The sequence below is a fragment of the Pan paniscus genome, chromosome 11 (genome assembly GCF_029289425.2).
Source record: "Pan paniscus chromosome 11, NHGRI_mPanPan1-v2.0_pri, whole genome shotgun sequence".
In the NCBI taxonomy this organism is placed as follows: domain Eukaryota; kingdom Metazoa; phylum Chordata; class Mammalia; order Primates; family Hominidae; genus Pan; species Pan paniscus.
The window spans coordinates 119361206-119383952 of record NC_073260.2 but is presented as its reverse complement, the minus strand read 5'-3'; the positions used below and the strand labels follow the sequence as shown (position 1 = coordinate 119383952).

Genomic DNA, 22747 nt, shown 5'->3' with positions numbered 1-22747 from the left:
TTTTAAAGAATACAATTCAGTGGGTCTTAGTATATTCGCAGGGTTGTGAAACTATAAATCTAACTCCAGAACATCTGTATCCAAAAAGAAACCTATGCCCATTAGCAGTCATTTCCATTTCCGTCTCCCACTATCCCCTAGCAATCACCAATCTACTTTCTGTTTCTATGGATTTGCCTATTCCGTATATTTCATATAAATGAAAGCGTACAATACATGACCTTTTGTGTCTGGTTTCTTTCACTTAGCATGATGTTTTCAAGGTTCACCTACATTGTAGCATGTATCTTTTTACGGCTGAATAGTTTTCCAATGCGTGGATATTCCACATTTTGTTTATCCATTTATCAATTGATGGACATTTGAGTGGTTTCCACTTTTTGGTCATTATGAATAGTGCTGATGGCCCAGCATAGTGGCTCATGCCTGTAATCCCAGCACTCTGGGAGGCCGAGGCGGGCGGATCACTTGAGGTCAGGAGTTCAATACCAGCTTCGCCAACATGGCGAAACCCTGTCTATACTAAAAACACACAAAAAATTAGCCAGGCATGGTGGTGCACGCCTGTAATACCAGCTACTTGGGATGCGGAGGCATGAGAATCACTTGAACACAGGAGGAAGAAGTTGCAGTGAGCCGAGATAGTGCCACTGCACTCCGGTCTAGGTGACAGAGCAAGACTCCATCTCAAAAAACAAAAAAAAAGAATAGTGCTGCTATGAGCATTCACACACAAGTTTTTGTGTGAACATATGTTTTGAATTCTTTGGGGTGTAACCTAGGGATGGAACACTGCATGATATAAATTTGTTTGATGTTTTGAGGAACTGCCAAACTTTTCCACAGTGGCTGTACAATTTTTCAATCCCAGCATCGGTACAGTAGAGTTCCAATTTTTCCACATCCCCATCAAAACTTGACATTTTCCATTTTTTGATTATCATTATCACCATGGATGCACAGTGGTAGCTCACTATATTTTTGATTCGCATTTACCTCATGGCTAATGATGTTAAGCATCTTTTCATATGCTTATTATATATCCTCTTTTAAGAAATGTCTCTTCAAATCCTTTGCCCATTTTCAAATTTGATAATTTGTCTTCTTATGCACATCTTACAACTGAGCAGTAGAAACCATTTTGTTCTTTATTAAAATATAAAGAAAAAGAGAAGTGGTAATATGCTCTAGCTACAATGAACTGATTGTCACTGTTATGCTGCTCTTAATTCACTTAGCAATACTGGATACTGGAAACCAAAATAACTCCAGAAGGTAATTATTTGAAGACTTATTGTACTTCCATTATGGCCCTTGCTCATCTACAGTACCTTCTAGGAGGATATATTTGCCAATAGTCTCTACTGTAGAGCCAGCTCTTAGGCGGCCATGTTCTGAACCATGTGACTCCACCCTCTAGCCACAGTGGAACAAACTGGAAGTTGGCACCTGACCCAAAAGAAACCAATCTGTCACAATGGCTAGCAATCCACATCATGTGAAAAACATGAATCGACCCAATCAGATTTCCTCAGTTTGAAACTAGAACTAAGAAGTAACGAGAAAAAGATGAGTTAGTGAGAACCAAAGCTAAAAGGATTCTATGAGGTTTGTCACGACAAGCTAAAGTCATAAAGGAACATAAATACAGGGAAAAGATTCACAGAGAGAGAGGAAGGCAGAAGTTTTTTGTTTTTGTTTTTGTTTTGTTTTTTTAAGAGGTAATATGATTTCTTAGGCTTTACAAAGTCTTTCTAGGTCCACTTCTATACCTTGTTTGTTTTTATAATAACTACTATCCCCTTTTATCTTGAGGTTATTTAGGTGAATCTATGTCCTTTGCAGTTAGAGGCCTATTAGAGCACTCTTTAATAACTTTTTATTTAATTAAAAAGTTGCTTGTTTAAAAGAATAAGATAGAACTCTATCCAGACTAATCAGGAACAAAAAAGATGGAAATGAACAAAATACAGCAGAAAAAAAGAAATAAGTAAATACAGCCAAGTTTTAAAACAAATATTATGAATGCTTATACATTTAAAAATAAAGATTAAATGGATGAATTCCTAGAAAAATACAAGATGCCTTAACTGGTACACAATGACACAGAAAACCTAAGTGTACCAACAATATTCAAAGAAATGAAAAGGGTAGTCAGAGTTATCACCTTCAAAAAAACACAGATATGGGTGGTTCCACTTATTTTTAAAAAACAGTAAATTCTAATAATATACAAGTTGTTCCAGAAAACGAGCAAAAGCTGCCCAGCTCATTTTATGAAGCTGGCATAATCTTTATTCCAAAACTAGGTAAGAACAATATGAGATTTTAAAATATTTAAAAACTCATTTGACTTTCAAATGTTGATTTCAAACTCCTAAATATTAGTTAACTGAATCCATAAACATGTTTTACAAATACATTAAGAAACGGTTCGGGGGAGCAGCCAAGATGGCTGTATAGAAACACCTTTGCTCTGCAGCTCCCACCGAAAAGGACAAAAATGGCAAGTGGATTCTGCATCTTCAATTGAGTTACCAATGTTCTCTCATTGGGACTGACTAGGAGGTTGGCGTGACTGAGAGAGAGCAAGGAAAAGCATAGGGGAGCTAGGGCCCACCTGGGAGCCAGCCACACAGGGCAAAGGGAGCTCCCTTCCCCAGCCAAGGGAGGCAGTGAGGGATTGTGCTACCCCTCCCTGAAAACCATGCTTTTACCATGAATCCTTGCAACCTGGGGATCAAGAGGTCCCCTCATGAGCCCATGCCACCAGGGCCTTGGGTTCCAAGCATTAAGCTATGCAGACTGATGGTGGCTGCTGAGGTGGGTGGCACTTGAGCAGGCACTGAGACCACGAGTTCCTGGGGGGAAGAGGCAGCTGCCATTACTGTGTCTTCAGTCCACCCTTTTCCCCTACCATGATGCCAGTGCAGTTTGGATGGGGAGCAATTCCCCCACAGCACAGCACAGCGGCTGGGACAGTTTGTGGCCAGACTGCTTCTTTAGGTGGGACTCCAATCCATTCCCCCTCACGGAGCAGGGCCTCCCTGTGGGAATTTTCACATCCCCAGTGGAGGGTTTATGGATAGAACTCTGATATCCCTGAGAAGAGGCTCTAGGAGGAGGGTTGGCTGCGCTATCGTGGATCAGCCATTTTAGTCTTTCCTGCCTACTGGCTCTGGAGAGGGAGATTTCTCCCAGCACAACACACCTGCTCTACCAAGGGGCAGCCAGACTGCTTATTTAAGTGGGTCCCTGATCCTATTCCTCCAAACTGGGTGAGACCTCCCAATAGGAGTGTTCTGCTGGCATCAGGTTAGCGCCCCTCTGGGACAAAGTTCTCAGAGGAAGGAGCAGCCTGCCATCTTTGCTGGTCTGCAGCCTCCACGGTGATACCTCCTGGGGCGGAAGAAACCAAGGTGAATAAAGTCTGGAATGGACTCCCAGCAAACTGCAGCAACCCTATGGAAGAGTGGCCCTACTGCTAAAATAAAAACAAACAGGGAGCAACAACAACAACATAAACAAGAAAGACCTCACAAAAACCCCATCCAAAGGTCATTGGCCTCAAAGATCAAAGGTTGATAAACCCATGAAGATGAGAAATAATCAGTGCAAAAACGTTGGGAACTCAAAAAGCAAGAGTGCCTCTTCTCCAAATGATCGTAACATGACTCCATAAAGGGCACAGAACCGGGCTGAGTCAGAGATAGATAAATTCACAGAAGTAAGCTTCAAAACATGGATAATAACAAACATCCCTGAGCTAAAGGAGTATGTTCGAACTTGTTGCAAAGAAGCTAAGAACCATAATAAAACATTACAGGAGCTGTTAACAAGAATAACCAGTTTAGAGAGGAAGACAAGTAACCTGATGGAGCTGAAAAACACAACACGTGAACTTCACGATGCAAACACAAGTTTGAAGTTTGTAGCTGAATAGACCAAGTGGAAGAAAAAATATCAGAGCTTGAAGACTATCTTGCTGAAATAAGGCAGGCAGACAAGATTAGAGAAAAAAGAATGAAAATGAATGAATAAAACCTCCGAGAACTATGGGATTATCTTAAAAGACTGAACCTATGACTAATAGGGGCACCTGAACAAGACGGGGAGAACAGAAACAAGTTGGAAAACACACTACAGTATATCATCCAGGAGAATTTCCCCAAACTAGCAAGACAGGCCAAAATTCAAATTCAGGAAATCCAGAGAACCCCAATAAGATACTTCATGAGAAGATCAGTCCAATGACATATAATCATCAGTTCTCCAAGGTCAAAATGAAGGAAAAAATGTTAAGTGCAGCCAGAGAAAGGTCGAGTCACCTATAAAGGGAAGCCCATCACACTAACAGCAGGCCTCTCAGTGGAAACCCTACAAGCCAGAAGAGACGGGGGGCCAATATTTATTTGATTTTTTTTTTTTTGAGATGGAGTTTCACTCTTGTCACCCAGGCTGGAGTACAATGGCATCATCTCGGCTCACTGCAACCTCGGCCTCCAGGGTTCAAGTGGTTCTCCTTCCTCACCCTTCCCAAGTCCCTGGGATTACAGGCATGCGCCACCATGCCCGGCTAATTTTGTATTTTTAGTAAAGACAGGGTTTTGCCATGTTGGCCAGGCTGATCTCAAACTCCTGACCTCAGGTGATCCACCTGCCTTGGCCTCCCAAAGTGCTGGGATTACAGGCATGAGCCACTGCACCCAGCAGATATTCTTAAATAATTTCTAACCTAGAATACTGTATCTGGCCAGACTAAGCTTTATAAGCAAAGAAGAAATAAAGTATTTTCCAAACAAGCAAATTCTGAGGGAATTCATCACCACCAGACCTGCCTTGCAAGAGCTCCTGAAGGAAGCAGTAAATATGGAAAGGAAAAACCATTATCAGCCACTACAAAAACACACCAAAGTACACAGACCAGTGACACTATGAAGCAACTACATAAACAAGTCTGCAAAATAACCAGCCAGCATCATGATGACAGGATCAAATTCACACATAACAATATTAACCTTAAATGTAAATGGGCTAACTTCCCCAATTAAAAGACACAAAGGGCAAGCTGGATAAACAGTCATGATCCATTGGTGTGCTGAATTCAAGAGACTCATCTCACATGCAAAGACACACATAGACTCAAAATAAAGTATGGAGGAAAATTTACCAAGCAAATGGAAAACAGAAAACAGCAAGGGTTGCAATCCTACTTTCTGACAAAACAGACTTTAAACCAACGAAGATAAAAAAGACAAGAGCATTACATAATGGTAAACAGGTCAATTCAATAAGAAGAGCTAACTATCCTAAATATATATGCACCCAATACAGGAGCACCCAGATTCATAAAACAAGTTCTTAGAGACCTACGAAGAGACTTAAGACTCCCACACAATAATAGTGGGAGACTTTAACACTCCACGGTCAACATGAGACTGATCGTTGAGACAGAAAATTAACAAAGATATTTAGGACCTGAATTCAACTCTGGATCAAATGGACCTGATAGATATCTACAGAACTCTCCAACCCCAAACAACAGATACAGATTCTTCTTGGCGCCACATGGCACATCACATAATTGGAAGTAAAACACTCCTCAGCAAATGCAAAAGAACTGAAATCATAACAAACAGTCTCTAAGACCACAGCACAATCAAACTAGAACTCAAGATTAAGAAACTCACTCAAAACCACACAAGTACATGGAAATTCAACAACCTGTTCCTGAGTGACTCCTGGGTAAATGATAAAATTAAGGCAGAAATCAAGAAGTTCTTTGAAATCAGTGAGAACAAAGAAACAACGTATCAGAATCTCTGGGACATAGCTAAAGCAGTCTTAACAGGAAACTTTATAGCGCTAAATGCCCATATTAAAAAGGGAGATCTCAAATCAACACCCTAACGTCACAACCAGAACTAGAGAACCAAGAGCAAACAAACCCCAAAACTAGAGAAGAAATAACCAAGCTTAGAGCAGAACTGAAGGAGACCAGAGACACAAAAAACCCTTCAAACAATCAATGAATCCAGGGGCTTTTTTTTTTTTTTTTGGAAAAACCACTAGGTAGGCTAATAAAGAAATGAAAGAAGAATCAAATAGACACAATAAAAATGAAAAAGGGGATATCACCACTGACCCCACAGAAATACAAACAACCATCAGATAATACTATAAACACCTCTATACCAATAAACCGGAAAATCTAGACACAATGGATAAATTCCTGAACACATACACCCCCGCAAGACTAAACCAGGAAGAAGTTGAATCCCTGAATAGACTAATAACAAGTTCTGAAATTGAGGCAGTAATAAATAGTCTACCAACCAAAAAAAGCCCAGGACCAGATGGATTCACAGCTGAATTCTACCAAAAGTACAAAGAGGAGCTGATATTCTTTCTTCTGAAACTATTCCAAACAATCAAAAAGGAGGAACTCCTCCCTAACTCATTCTATGAGGCCAGCATCATCCTGATACCAAAACCTGACAGAGATACAACAACAAAAAAACTTCAGGCCAATATTCCTGAAGTACACCAATGTAAAAATCCTCAATAAAATACTGGCAAACCAAATACAGCAGCACATCAAAAAGCTTATCTGCCACGATCAAGTTGGCTTCATCTCCAGGGTGCAAGGGTGGTTCAAAATACACAAAATCAATAAATGTAATTAATCACATAAACATATCTAAAGACAAAAACCACAAGATTATTTCAATAGATGCAGAAAAGATCTTCCATAAAATTCAACATCCCTTCATGTTAAAAACTCTCAATAAATCAGGTGTTGATGGAGCATACCTCAAAATAATAGCCATTTATGACAAACCCACGGCCAAATATCATACTGAATGGGTAAAGCTGGATGTATTCCCTTGAAAACTGGCCCAAGTTAAGGATGCCCTCTCATCACTCCTCTTCAACATAGTATCTGAAGTCCTGGCCAAGGCAATCGGGCAAGAGAAAGAAATAAAAGGTATTCAAATAGCAAGAGAGGAAGCCAAACTGTCTTTGTTTGCAGATGACATGCAAACATAGACACCCCATCTAGAACGCACCATCATCTCTGCTCAAAAGCTTCTTAAGCTGATAAGCAAATTCAGCAAAGTCTCAAGATACAAAATCAACGTGCAAAGGTCACACGCATTCCTGTATACCAAGAACAAGGAAGCAGAGAGCTGAATTATGAATGAACTCCTATTCACAATTGCTACAAAGAGAATATACCTATGAATACAGTTAGCGAGGAACATGAAGGACCTCTTCAAGGAGAACTACAAACCACTGCTCAAGGAAATAAGAGAGAACACAAACAAAAAAAAATTCCATGTTCATGGATAGGAAGAATCAATATCGTGAAAATGGCCATCCTGCCCAAAGTAATTTATAGATTCAATGCTATTCCCATCAAACTACCATCGACACTCTTCACAGAACTAGAAGAAACTATTTAAAAAGTCGTATGGAACCAAAAGAGCTCAAATAGCCAAGACAATCCTAAGCAAAAAGAACAAAGCTGAAGGGAGGCATCACGCTACTGGACTTCAAACTATACTACAAGGGTACAGTAACCAAAACAGCATGGTACTGTTACAAAAACAGACACATAAACCAATAGAATTTCTGTCCAGAACTCAGAAATAAGACCGCACATCTATGACCATCTGATCTTGGACAAACGTGACAAAAAATAGCAATGGGCAAAGGATCCCCTATTTAATAAATGGTGTTGGGAGAACTGGACCACTTCCCTACATCTTATAGAAAAATTAACTCAAGCTGAATTAAAGACTTAACTGTAAAACCAAAACTATAAAAACCCTAGAAGAAGATCTAGGCAATGCCATTCACAACATAGGTAGGGGCAAAGATTTCAGGACAAAATCACCAAAAGCAATTGCAACAAAAGCCCAAATTGACAAATAAGATCTAATTAAACTAAAGAACTTCTGCACAGCAAAAGAAACTACCATCAGAGTGAACAGACAACCTACAGAGTGGGAGAAAATTTTTGCAATCTATCCATTTAACAAACGTCTAATATCCAGAATCTACAAGGAACTTAAACAAATTTACAAGAAAAAACAAACAACCCGCTTAAAGAGTGGCCGGGCCAGGTGCAGTGGCTCACGCCTGTAATCCCAGCACTTTGGGAGGCCGAGGTGGGCAGATACCTGAGGTCAGGAATTCGAGACCAGTCTGGCCAATGTAGTGAAACCCTGTCTCTTCTAAAAGTACAAAAATTAGCTGGGCGTGGTGGCGTGTGCCTGTAGTCCCAGGTACTCGAGAGGCTGAGGCAGGAGAATTGCTTGAACCCAGGAGGCAGAGGCTGCAGTGAGCCGAGATCATGCCATTGCACTCTAGCCTGGGTGACAAAGCAAGACTCCACCTCAAAAGAAAAAAAAAAAAAGAGTGGGCAAAGGACATGAAAAGACATTTCTTAAAAGAAGGCATTCATGTAGCCAACAGACATTTGAAAAAAAAGCTCAACATCACTGATCATTAGAGAAATGCAAATCAAAATTACAACGAGATACTATCTCACGACAGTCAGAATAGCAATTATTACAAAGTCAAGAAACAACAGATGCTTTTGAGGTTGCAGAGAAATAGGAACTAATTCCCACTGTTGGTGGGAATGTAAATTAGTTCAACCATTGTGGAAGACAGTGTGGTGATTCCTCTAAGATCTAGAACCAGAAATACCATTTGACCCAGCAATACCATTATTGGGTATATACCCAAAGGAATATAAATCATTCTATTACGAAGATGCATATGTTCATTGCAGCACTATTCACAATAGCAAAGACATGAATTCAACCCAAATGCCCATCAATAAGAGACTGGATATAGAAAATGTGGTACATATACACCATGGAATACTATGTAGCCATAAAAAGGAATGAGATCATGTCCTTTGCAGGGAAATGGATGGAGCTGGAAGCCATTATCCTCAGCAAACTAAGGCTGGAAGAGAAAACCAAACACAGCAAGTTCTCCCTTATAAGTGGGAGCGGAACAATGAGATCACGTGAACATGGGGAAGTGAAAAACACACAATGGGGCCTGTCAGAGGGTGGGGTTGGGGGAGGGCCAGCATCAGGAAAAATAGCTAATGCATGCTGGGCTTAATGCCTAGGTGATGGGTTGATAGGCACAGCAAACCACCATGGCACACGTTTACCTAGGTAATGAACTTGCACATCTCGCTCATGTACTGCTGAATTTAAAAAAAAAAAAAAAAAAAAAAAAGAATGAAAGGGTTCATCCCAGAAACACGAGGACAGGTCAAGATCACAAAACCTATCAACGTAGTTTACCATGTTAATAGACGCCCATCCTCAATCACAGCTGGATTTGCTTTCTACTTCAGGAGAAAATTGACGCAATCTGAAAAAGAACTTGCATCAACTCCCTTTGCCAAATTTTTAAATTCATCTCTTAACAGGTACACCCATATACTCTCCCTTTCTACCTATTTCTACAGATGAACTATACACTCTAAAGCCAATTTCTGCACTTACGTATTACATCTCTCCTCTTGCCTACCCTAGGACACTACTCCAGCAATCCTTTTCCGCATTCTTCATCAGTTTTTAACTTCTATTGAATCACTCTTACCAGAAAACTTATTTCTCCCACTTATAAAAACACACACACAAACCCAAACACATTTCTCTTGGCCCCACTTACCATGCCAGCTACCATCGTATTTATTTTCTCTTTTCTGTAACAAAACTCCTTGATAGTTTTCTATATTTACTAATTTGTTCCTCTTCTCTCACTGTCTTAAACCCACTCTAATCAGACTTTCATTTCATCACTCTACCGAAACTTCTCTTATGAAGGTCACAAACATATTGCTAAATTCAACAGCCATTCACATCTTAATTGATTTATGAAATACACCTCTTCCTGACATACTTTCATCATTTGGTTTCCACGATATCACACTCTCTTTTCTTCCAACCTAAGTAGTTGTCCCTTTTCTGTTTCCTTTACAAGTTCTCACTCCCCAACTTATTATTGTTGGTGTTTCTGAGGACTCAGTTCTTAGTACTATTTTCTATGTACACTTACTCTTCTGGTGATCTCCTCTAGTCTTACAGCTCAAAAAATTATGTATCTACCTACGACTTCTGAACTTCTATCTGCAAACAAGATGACTCTTTCAAACTCCAGATTTATATACCTTACTTCCTACTCAACAAGTCCACACTAATGTTTCAAACTCAACGTTGTTTAAAACTCCACAAAACTCAACATGTCCAAAACTGAACTACTGATACTGTCTTCCAAACCTGTTCCACTTTGAGGCCTTTCCTATCTCATTTATGACAATCCCATCCTTCTAGGTGTTCCACATACAAAACTTTAGAATTAACAAAGTTTTGGAGTCATTCTTTTTTTTTTTTTTTTGAGACAGAGTCTCGCTCTGTCGCCCAGGCTGGAGTGCCGTGGCGTTATCTCGGCTCACTGCAAGCTCTGCCTCCCGGGTTCACACCATTCTCCTGCCTCAGCCTCCCAAGTAGCTGGGACTACAGGTGCCCACCACCACGCCCAGCAAATTTTTTGTATTTTTTAGTAGAGATGGGGTTTCAACGTGTTAGCCAGGATGGTCTCGCTCTCCTGACCTCATGATCCACCTGCCTCGGCCTCCCAAAGTGCTGGGATTACAGGCATGAGCCACCGCGTCTGGCCATGGAGTCATTCTTGATTTCTCTTCCTCATATCTCACATCAAATATGGCCCATGTATAACTAGAATTTAACAGTTTTCACTATCTTCACTTCTATCATCCTCATCTAAGACCCTCCCTAACAGGTCTCTCTGTTTCTACTCTTGCCTTTCTACAGTCTATTCTCAACACAGTAGCCAGAGTGATCCATTTAAAATGTCAATTATGTCACTTCTCTGCTCAAAAATCTTAATGACTCCTTGCATCACCCCAAAACAAAGTCTTCAAAATGATCTAAAACAGGGGGTCCCCAACCACTGGGGACTTAACTGGTCTATGGCCTGTTAGGAACCAGGCCACATGGCAGGAGGTAAGCAGTGGGCAGGCGAGCGAGCAAAGCTTCATCTATATTTACAGCTGCTTCCCATTGCTCGCATTATCACCTGAGCTCTACCTCCTGTCAGATCAGGGACAGCATTAGATTCCTATAGGAGTGTGAACCCTATTGTGAACTGCGCATGCCAGGGATCTAGGTTGCACGCTCCTTATGAGAATCTAATGCCTGATTATCTATCACTGTCTCCCATCACCCCCAGATGGGACCATCTGGTTTCAGGAAAACAAGCTCAGGGCTCCCACTGATTCTACATTATGGTAAATTGTATAATTATTTCATTAAACATTACCATGTAATAGTAATAGAAATAAAGTTCACAATAAATGTAATGCGCTTGGATCATCTGAAAATCATTCCCCTCCCGGGTCCAAGGAAAAACTGTCTTCCATGAAACTGGTCCCTGGTACCAAAAAGGTTGGGGATTACTGGCCTAAAATACCCTATTTTATCATGTCTGCCTATTACCTCTCCTACCTTATCTTCTACTACTTTCCTCATTTTCTCTGCTCCAACCACATTTGGCCTCTTTGCTATTCCCTGTATACATCAGGCAGAAGGGCCTCTGCTCCACTATTTCCTCTGCATAAATGCCCTTTCTCCAGATATCCACTTGGATAATTCCCTTACCACTTCTTTTTAAATCTCACCTTTTCAATAATTGGTCTACCCTTACCACACTGTTTAATACTATACCCCATCTTTCAACTCCTTGCTCTGTTTATCTCCCTTATCCTGTTTTATTTTTCATTTTTCTGTAGCTCTTACTACTTTCTAATATTTACTTATTACATTTATTACTTAATAAAGCTCCATAAAGCCTTTGATCTTTGTCTGTTTTGTCCACTGACATATTCCCAAGATTCTAAAATTGTGCCTGGATGCTTAGTAGGTACCCAATGAGTATTTGCTTAATAAAAGAAAAAATCATAAGACTAAGCAAAAGTATGCGAAAAGAAGACCTTAATAAAGTTCAGCCCTATTTACGATGATTAAAAAAAAATCTCTTAGCAAGCTTCCTTACCTTAATGAAGATTATACAGCATAAACCTACAAACATCATACCTAATGGAGATATTTAAATGCGTGCCCTTTAAGCCTGGGAACAAAACAAGAAATCAAAGCAAAAAAAAAAAATGGTATAAGTTTAGCAAGAAAGTGATATAACTATCATTTTCAAGGGATAAAAAACCTATAGAATCAACAAACTATTAGAACTATGAAGATAGTTCAGCATGGTTACTGGATAAAGATCAACCTATAAAAGTAAGTTGCATTTCTCTAGCCAAGTCACTAACTAGTAAATATAATTCACAGGTATTTATAATAGCTAAAGAAAAAAAAGTATTAAGCATGAAATTAACCAATGATACTGTAAAAGTTTCCATAAAGAAAACTTTAAAATCATAAGAATAGAATATAAGTAATTTCATGACTTTGATTAGGATGACTTTATGTAATAAAGAGCTCAATAGGGTCGGGGGGAGTTGGGTGCACAAGATGGCCAATTAGATGCCGCTGTGATCCACGGCGCTCAGGGAGAGGAATAAAAGAGTGAATTCAGCACCTTCAACTGAAATATCCAGGTTCTCACATTGGGACTGACTAGGCAAACAACTTCATCCAGAGAGAAAGAAGAAATTCAGGGTGGAGCAATGAATGGCCTACCAAGCAACAGCAGGGAGCCAAAGGAAACTCACCCTCAGCCAAGGAAAGTGGTGAGTGATTGTGCCACCCCGCTCGGGAAATCACGTTTCTCCCAGAGATCTCTGAAACCCACATCAGGAAATCCCATCTTTGATCCCAGATCTTTGCAGATCAGGAGATCCCACTGTGAGCCCATGCCACTAGGGCCTTGGGTTCGATACACAGAGCTGTGTGGAGTCTCAGCAGAGCAAACGCTCAGGCACACAATGAGGCCCAGGAGTTTTACAGACTCTGGCCCTGGGATCCTGGCAAGGCAGAAGATACGACAGTGCATATCCCAAGGAAGGGGGCTGAATCCAGGGAGCCAAGCAGTTGTTCTGCACGTCCCACTTCCACAGCACCTCACAAATTAAGACCTGATTTGGAATTCCAGCCAGCCAAGGCAAAAGCTGGAGTCCACCTGAAACGGGACAGAGTTCCTGGGAGGAGGGGCAGCCGCCATCTCTGGGAAAGGTCAACTCAGCTGTTCCAGCCTCCCAGCTTTGGAGAATCCCAACAGTCCGGAGGAGGAAGGTACCCCACAACACAGCACAGCTGCTATGCCAGACTGTGGCCAGACTGCTTCTTTTTTTTTCTTCTTTTTCTTTTTTGAGATGGAGTCTCGCTCTGTCACCCAGGCTGGAGTACAGTGGCGTGATCTTGGCTCACTGTAACCTCCACCTCCCAGGTTCAAGCGATTCTCCTGCCTCAGCCTCCCGAGTAGCTGGGATTACAGGCACATGCCACCATGCCTAGCTAATTTTTGTATTTTTAGTAGAGACAGGGTTTGCCATGTTGCCCAAGCTGGTCTCGAACTCCTGATGTCAAGTGATCCACCCGCCTTGACCTCCCAAAGTGCCAGGATTCCAGGCATGAGCCACCACGCTCAGACTGCTGCTTTAAGTGGGACCCCAATCCATTCCTCCTCCCTGGGTGAGACCTCCTTGTAGGGGCTTCAGCCACTCCAGCCAGGGTTACAGGGACAGAGCTGTGATCTCTCCCTAGGACTGAGCTCCTGGGGAGGAGGGGCTGCCGCCATCTCCACGGTTCCCTTTACTCAGCTGTTCCAGCTTGCTGGTTGGCATGAGAAAGGGTTCCCCAGAAGGCAGTACAGCTGCTTTGGCAGATTGTGGCCAGACTGCTTCTTTAAGCAGGACACTGATCCATTACTCTTCACTGGGCAGGACCTCCATGTGGAGGCTTCAGCCACTCCAGCCAGAGTTATACAGACAGAGCTCTGATCTCACTCTGGAACAAAGTTCCTGTGGGGAGGGGCAGCCACCATCTCTGTGGTTTTCTACATCACACTACCCAACTTCAAACTATACTACAAGGCTACAGTAACCACAACAGCTTGGTACTGGTACAAGAACAGATACATAGACCAATGGAACAGAATAGAGAACTCAAATAAAACCACACACCACACACCTACAACCATACGATCTTGGACAAACCTGACAAAAACAAGCAATGAGGGAAGAATTCTCTATTTATTAAATGGTGCTGGAAGAATTGGCTAGCTGTAGGCTCAAAATTGAAACTGGACCCCTTCCTTACACTCTACACAAAAATTAACTCAAGATGGATTAAAGACTTATGTAAAACCCAAAACCATAAAAACCTTAGAAGAAAATCTAGGCAATAGCATTCAAGACACAGGCACAGGCAAAGATTTCAAAACAAAAACACCAAAAGCAATTGCAACAAAATCAAAAATTGACAAACGGGATTTAATTAAACTAAAGGGCTTCTGCACAGCAAAAAAAAAAAAAAAAAAAATCATGAGAGTGAACAGACAACCTACAGAATGGGAGAAAATTTCTGCAATCTATCCATCTGACAAAGCTCTAATATCCAGCATCTATAAGTAACTTAAACAAATTTACAAGAAAAAAACAACCCCATTAAAAAGTGGGCAAAGGACATGAACAGAGAGTTCTCAAAAGAAGACATATATGTGGCCAACAAACAAAAAATAGCTCAACATCACTGATCATTAGAGAAATGCAAATCAAGATTACAATGAGATACCATCTCATGCCAGTCAGAATGGCTACTATTAAAGTTAAAAAACAACAGATGCTGGCAAGGTTGTGGAGAAAAAGGAACACTTTTACACTGTTGGTAGGGTTCAACCATTGTGGAAGACAGGGTTGTGATTTCTCAAAGACCTAGAGGCAGAAATACCATTTGACCCAGCAATCCATTACTGGGTATATACCCAAAGGAATGTAAATCATTCTGTTATAAAGATACATGCAAGCATATGTTCATTGCAGCACTATTCACAATAGCAAAGACATGGAATCAACCTAAATGCCCACCAATGATAAACTGGATATAGAAAACTTGGTACATATACACCATGGAATACTATGCAGCTATAAAAAAGAATGAGATAATGTCCTTTGCAGGGACATGGATGGAGTTGGAAACCATCATTCTCAGCAAACTAATGCAGGAACAGAAACCAAACACCACATGTTCTCACTTGTAAGTGTGAACTGGATGATGAGAACACATGGACACATGCAGGGGAAAACACACACTGGGGCCTGCCTGACAGGGGCCCTGGGAGAAGGGAGAGTATCAGGAGGAATAGCTAATGGATGCTGGGCTTAATACCTAGATGACAGGATGATCTGTGCAGCAAACCACCATGACACACATTTACCTATGTAACAAACATGCACATCCTGCACATGTACTCCTGAACTTAAAAGGTGAAGCAAAAAAAAGAAGTCATTTCTCTTCAAATTAGTGTATATATTCTGTTGTGGGAAGTCAGGGACCCTGAACGGAGGGACTGGCTGGAGCCATGGCAGAGGAACATAAATTGTGAAGATTTCATTTTAATATGGACATTTATCAGTTCCCAAATAATACTTTTATAATTTCTTATGCCTGTCTTTACTCTCTTAATCCTGTTATCTTCGTAAGCTGAGGATGTATGTCACCTCAGGACCACTGTGATAATTGTGTTAACTGTACAAATTGATTGTAAAACGTGTGTTTGAACAATATGAAATCAGTGCACCTTGAAAAAGAACAGAATAACAGCAATTTTTAGGGAACAAGGGGAGACAACTATAAGGTCTGACTGCCTGCGGGGTTGGGCAAAAAGAGCCATACTTTTCTTCTTGCAGAGAGGCTATAAATGGATGTGCAAGTAGGGAATATATCACTAAATTCTTTTTCCTAGCAAGGAATATTAGTACTAAGACCCTGGGAAATGAATGTACTACTGGAGGGAGGTCTATAAACAGCCGCTTCGGGAATGTCTGTCTTATGTCGTTGACATAAGGACTGATATACGCCCTGGTCTCCTGCAGTACCCTCAGGCTTACTAGGGTGGGGAAAAACTCCACCCTGGTAAATTTGTGGTCAGACTGGTTCTCTGCTCTCAAACCCTGTTTTCTTTTATTTAAGATGTTTATCAAGACAATACATGCACCACTGAACATAAACCTTTATCAGTAGTTCTGCTTTTGCCCTTTCCCTTGTGATCTTTATTGGACCCTTATCAGTAGTTCTGCTTTTGCCATTTGTCCTGTTCCCTCAGAAGCATGTCATCTTTGTTAGACCCTTATTAGCAGTTCTGCTCTTTGCACTTTGAAGCATGTGATCTACTCCCTGTTCTTACACCCCCTCCCCTTTTGAAACTCTTAACAAAAAACTTGCTGGTTTGAGGCTCAGGCCGGCATTAGAGTCCTACCGATATGTGCTGTCACCCCCGGCGGCCGAGCTGTAAAATTCCTTTCTTTGTACTCTTTATTTCTCAGCTGGCGGACACTTATGGAAAATAGAACCTACATTGAAATATTGGGGGCGGGTTCCCCTGATAATATTCCACGCATCCCAAATAAAATTCCATGTGGATTTTTAAAAAAGAAATTCAATAAGCATACTTTTAAATATATATGAAAGAATAAAGGTTGAAGATTTACATTAGTCAATCCTAAGGGAAAAAATAAACATTGAAGACTTGTCCTGCCAGATAAATGACATCCTATAGAGTCACAGTATCAAAAATAGTAACGATAAAAGGCCAAATAAATGACCAATTAAATAAAATAGAAAGCTCAAACTTATCAGTAATGGTTATCCCACAAGTTAGTGAGAAAAATAATTGATTAGTAGAAAGTGTTCAGAAAACCAGCTCCCTATGTAGAGAAAAAAAGACTTATTGAGAAAGTGAGGTAATATTCCTACCGAGACCAGAACTAAAAATTAGCCTAATAATTAAGGACTTAATGTGAAAAGTAAAACTGAAAAGTTAACAGAAGGACAGAAAAGGACCTCTAATACATAAGGCAAAACACTTACTGCCTAATTATATAAAAGTTAAGGCTTTCTGTCAAGCAACAGCAATAGACAGATGTCAAAATGGGAGAACACATTTGTGACATCTAAAACCAACAACTAGTTGTTACTGTATCTAGATTTGATTAACTCCTATAAACCAATTGGAAAATGATAACAATTCCAACAAGAATTGGGCAAAATATATAAACAGGAAATTTTAAGAGAAAATCCAAAAGGTTAACATGTATATGAAAAGATGTTCAGACCCAGAGCAAGTTAAAATAGAAATATAGTGTCATTTTACATCTATTACACTGGTAAAAGTTAATAACTGTAAAATGCTAATTGTTGACATAGATATGAGGACACAGGATTGGTGGTGCAACTATACATTGGTGTAGTCATTCTGAAGAGCAATCTGATACTCCTCAGGCAAATTAAACATACACATACTTCATGACACAGCAATTCCACTCTAGATGTGTATCCCAGAAACACTTCTAGGTTCATAAGGGGACACATACAATGATGTTCATGGCAGTGTTATCTGTAGTGGTAGGGAGTTCAAGGCTATATAGGTTAGGTGTTCAAAACTGAATAAATCAGTAAAATGTGAGGAATGCACATGAGTATTATGCAGTAGTTAGAAGCAATGGACTAAATGTTCACATAGCAACAATAAGATATAGATCTTAAATGCCTTTTAGATATATCTTAAAAACATATGAACAGGAAAGAATGCATAATTTGCAAAAACTTATAAAAACAAAAAATATATAATAAACACATTACAACAATTGCCAAGGAGAGGAGGAGAATGGGAGTGGAGAAAGGGGCTAAGTGAGGATAATCACCTTCTGTAAATTATAATTTACTTATGTTAATTGTCTATCTTTACTATTCTGTAGGTTTCATGAGGGTAGGAGCCTTCACCGTTTACTCTAACATCCCAATCACCAAGAAGAGTGCCTAACACATGATAGGTACTCAAATTTTGTTGAACTAATATATAAAGAGAAGGGCCCTTTACAGACTAGTTGTGATGATATCTGAAACATAAAGAAACAAAAAAAACAAGAATATGTGACATGAAGACTAAGAATATGGGAATATGATTAATCTAACTGGAATAGGGGTTACAGATTATGAAAAGCTGATTTTGAAACATTAATGATTTCACCTGGCACTAATATCTCGGAAGCACAATACTCAGTTGTAATTTAGAAATATGATGTCAACTTCATGGTGCCACATTACGGGGTAGGTCTTGGAGATACTGCCTCCACCTTCAGGGTCCATTAACAAGAAGCACACAATTACAGATTCAAGATATGTATAAGTAGCTTTGAAAAAAAGCATTTAATAGCCGCGTAGCAAATTATATTTTTCTGTGTCAGACTCAAGTACATCATCAGGATATTAAAATTTCAGACAACTGACTTGATCTAACACAACAACTTGTCCTGCTGGTAAAAGTGAAATAAAAAGTAATCAACTTTCCAGCCATATTCATATATAAAAATGATGTCATAATTATGTATTCTACATTAGAAACATATACATCTCTGCAACTTCTAAATTATTTCCTAGAAATTAACAGGACAGAATAAATGTCATCTTCCCTTATAGATTAATAATTTTAAAAATTATAATACAATTCATGTTGATAACCTAACCCATTTTTCCTTCCTCTACATATTTCAATACAACTGTGGTTTTACTGTTACATAGTATTTCCACTTCAGCAAATTGTCTTTTACATAGTTTCCATAGTAGCAGGTTTTGTGGGTATAACAATTTTCAAATATTTTCAGATACATTTTTATTTTCTACAAGTCTTGTTTCATTGCAGCTTCCTGCTCATTATTAATGACATTTATTCTTCCAGGGGAGTGTAAATAATACTTAAAACAAAGGGATCATTAACAAGCTGAGTTTTAAGGTTGAACATTTTTATTAAGAAAACTGTCTTTAGAGCACTTTGTTGAGAAAAGGCATTCCAACCTCTCTTTAAATAACAGCCTCAAGCTTTGAGGTCTAAAAATAAAATTTTGACTACAGTATTATAGCATAGTTAGTGAAAGCACAGTATTTGATGTGAGAGAAATGCCCACCCAACATAAAGCAGAAAGGGAAAGCTCTCCTTGCACTCCTGGGAGAAAAGAATAAGAAAGAGGAGTTTTTTAAAAAAAAAAAAAAAGAGAGAGAGACAGACAGTAAACTGGACCTTGTTACTCAAAAGTGTGGGCCACCAACTAGCAGCACCTGGGAGCTAGTTAAAAACGAAAAATCTCAGGCCCCACCCCAGGCCTACTAACTCAGAGTCTGTAAATTAACAGGATTCCCAAATGATTCATATGCACATTAAAGCGTGAGAGTCACTGAACTAAAGTAAAAGTAGAAGACTGGGGAGAGACACTTCCTTCATTATAACAGAAGGACAAGGTGAGGTTTGTATGTGGGTTAGTTTGATGGGTCGGTTTGAAAATGATCATGAATCAGTCTCATGGTTTCTGTCTTTAAAAGTTTTTATTCTTTCAGCAACAGTGACTTTATAAATTCTATTCATTCATTCCAAAAAAGCTAATGAGTGCCTACAATGTGCATTGTTTGACTTTTTTCAGTCCTCTACATTAGGGTCTCTTTTTGGCATGATAGTTTACTCATTTCCTTAATTTCAGAAATCTTCACTTTTACAAGATTTGTCCAAATCAAATCAACTGAATTACTGTAAAAGGCAGTAATCTTCTTCCTATGGATACACTATAAACAAAGTGCAATTTCTTTTAAAATGACAAATCATACTGGAACTAAAATGTCTTAGTCACAAAATGTAAAAACATAGTTAGATATACCAATGAATCTGAAACAAGAATATCCTTCCTGCAGACTGCTTGAAAGCATCAAGTATAAATTCAGCGCATATTAAACACATGCGATGGGCTAGGCCATCTGCTAGGCGTTTCGGACAAAAATATGCATGAAATAGTCCCTATAATACAGTATGGTATATAGGGCTGACTTTATGGGACTGAAACCTATGTAGTCACACAGGCCTTGCATTTGGTTTAAATGTTCCTTTGTTGTTCTGAATAAATTTACCTTTGAAACTTTAAGTGAATGAAATACAAGTACGTAAACTCTTAAATGAAGCCTGATAAGAGAACGGACCAGGCCTATCTCCTAGTACGTGACCAGGGGATATGGACAAGTAAGGAAAACAGTTTTATATTTTACTACCTTTATTTTCATGGCCCTTTCCTGCTTTTTTGAACAAGGTACTCTGCATTTTTATCTTCTACAAGGTTGGGCTGATTCTGTAGCCAATGACGACAGTCAAATACAACTATGTGCTAGATACTGTGGTAGAAAGGACAATGGAGCCATTGGCTACGAAAAGGTCAATGATGACTTCACAGGGAAAATGATACTTAAGTTGGGCTTTGAAGGACAAAAAGGAGTTTGCCAGATGACTGGCACTCCAGAAAGGAACAACATTCTTACATAAATATGTAGACTTACAAGTGTACATTTATTTCCTCCAAGTTAAAAAAAAAAGCGCTTCATTGAAGTTTTGTATATTTTCAATACACTGTTTTTTACAATTTTTTAAAGAGCTGTGTACTAGGCACAAATTCCACTTCCTGGGGAAGCTCACCTTCTGGCAGAGCAAATGCAGGAATAAGAAATATACAGAGGTGAACAAACACGCCTTCGGTTTCGATTTTTACCTGGGTTTGTGCCTCTTCCCCGGGCCGGGAAAGCGGTTTGCGGGCTTTCCAACTGGTATGGGCCGTAGGCTTCGACCTTCTCCGAGGCCTGTGCAATCAACCGTGAGAAAGGGGTTTCCTCCTCGAAACGGAACTGGCTCCAGTTGACATGGCCGCAGAGTTTTTCTATTTCTTTCACCAAGTACCTGCCGCACAGCTTCCTGGCACTGCTGATGTCGCTCAGTTCACGAGAAAACCGAACCAGCAGGAGTCCAAGCCACAGCAGGCACAAGCGGAGGAGCCGCGGCATCCCTGTGACCCCAGGCTAGTCCTCCGCGTTGTGCAATGGCGGTCGGCCGGACCCTGCTCCCTGTCTGCGCCTGCGCCAGGCCGAGCGGCGCGCACAAACACTATGGAATTCCGAGCGCGTGGGGGCGTCGCCAGAACTTCAAGGGAAGGCGCGCGCCGGCTGCGTCAAGGCTTTCCCGCCAGCTCAGGGGTCTCAGGTGGTGGAAGGTAGCAGGCCCTGGCTCCTAAAATGAAAGCCAAAAATCCCCTCACTACCCCGCCACCCCCTAGTTTGATTCATTTTTCTTTTCTTCCTCAGTGGGAGATTCCTCACCAAGCGTGAGAACATAGGACCCCTGTTACCTGATGACGTAGGTTAAAAAGTGTTGCTCCCTCCACCTGGAATGCGTTTCTCGTTCTTGTTTGCCAGGTTGTTAATGAAGCTTCGTCTCCCTCACAGAAACCCCCTGTCATCTCTTTCACGGTGTTAATCGACCTGTTTCCATTTGTGAGCGTGTAACCTCTTTCCTGAGACCCCCGCTTCATGAAGGCAGGGGCCTGCGTCTGTTCTTGCTTTCCATTGTACCCGGGGATCTGGCATTTAGCTGGCAATCAAATATGTGGTGAAACGTTTAAGTGTTGCATATGGCCATGTGCGTTTAGTCAGGTTCAAAGCTTCTTCAGAAAAATCCTACTGGTTCACAGGGAGGCATGGGCCTTAGCCTCAATCTCCAGAAAAAAGAAGTAGGGATGCTGTCTTGAGGTACCTGGGATGGAAATCTGGTTCTTCCGGTTAGATAATGTAGAGGATTGTCTATTACCAAATTAACTTGTGACAGGGACCCCTAGAGGATTTGCCTTGTAAGAATAACAGCATGCAGCATGAAATGCTCATTTAGGTGAGATAATTTTGCTCAGTTAGGAGGGAAGGGGCAGGGAAGCGAAGCGCAATCGGCATAGGTAGCTTTATCATTTTAAATGAAGTTCTGTGTTATTAGTGTGTTGGCGTGGAAGGATGTACTCTCGGCCACAAGAGGGCATTCGGTGGCTGTCTCAGGAATAAGGTTCCGGATGCTGAAGCCACAGGTGCAAGCTTATCAGTGATCTCACCATTTCCCTATACAATTTTATTTTTTTCTCCCTTTCTTTTCTGTCTTCTGACTCTATGTCTTTTTCTTAATTTTCCGTTTCCCTATCTTTTCCCTGCTTCCCAGTGGCATCCATGAATGCTGTGAAATTAACTGCCAATTGGATTTTTTAAATGGTTGATATAATATAGATTAGTAAAATTTAATCACCTTCCTTAAAAAATAACTCATGTCCAAACTATAGTGGGCCATGAGTCCTAGTCAGAACTTTATCAGGTAAAGTTTTTGAGAACGGAAAATATTAATCATACTGAGATGAATGTAAGCCTTGTGGTAACCACAAGGCAAAACCTATAGTAGATATATAAAAGATAAAAAAGAAGAAATCAAGCATACCACTACAGGATATCATCTAATGACAAAGAGAACAAGAGAAAAAGAAAAGAACAAAGGATCTACAAAATAACCACTAAACAATTAACAAAATGCAGTAGTAAATTCTAACCCATCAATAACTACTTTGAATGTAAATGGATTATGTTCTTTGATCAAAAAACAGGGCTGAATGGATAAAAAAAAA

General features: G+C 40.2%; 1 protein-coding gene across 2 annotated transcripts in view; it reads right to left on the bottom strand.

The window, feature by feature from the left end:
• INSL6 (insulin like 6) overlaps positions 1 to 21205 on the bottom strand; it is a 72157-nt gene extending 50952 nt beyond the window's left edge. Inside the window, exon 1 of one of the 2 annotated variants that reach the window (XM_003823370.4) lies at positions 20813 to 21205. In XM_003823370.4, the coding sequence (XP_003823418.3) occupies positions 20813 to 21101 (289 nt within the window). In that variant the 5' untranslated portion in view covers positions 21102 to 21205. The remainder of the gene's footprint in view (positions 1 to 20812) is intronic. The other variant, XM_063594499.1, reaches the window with a different exon arrangement.
• Between the last annotated feature and the right edge of the window lie 1542 nt (positions 21206 to 22747).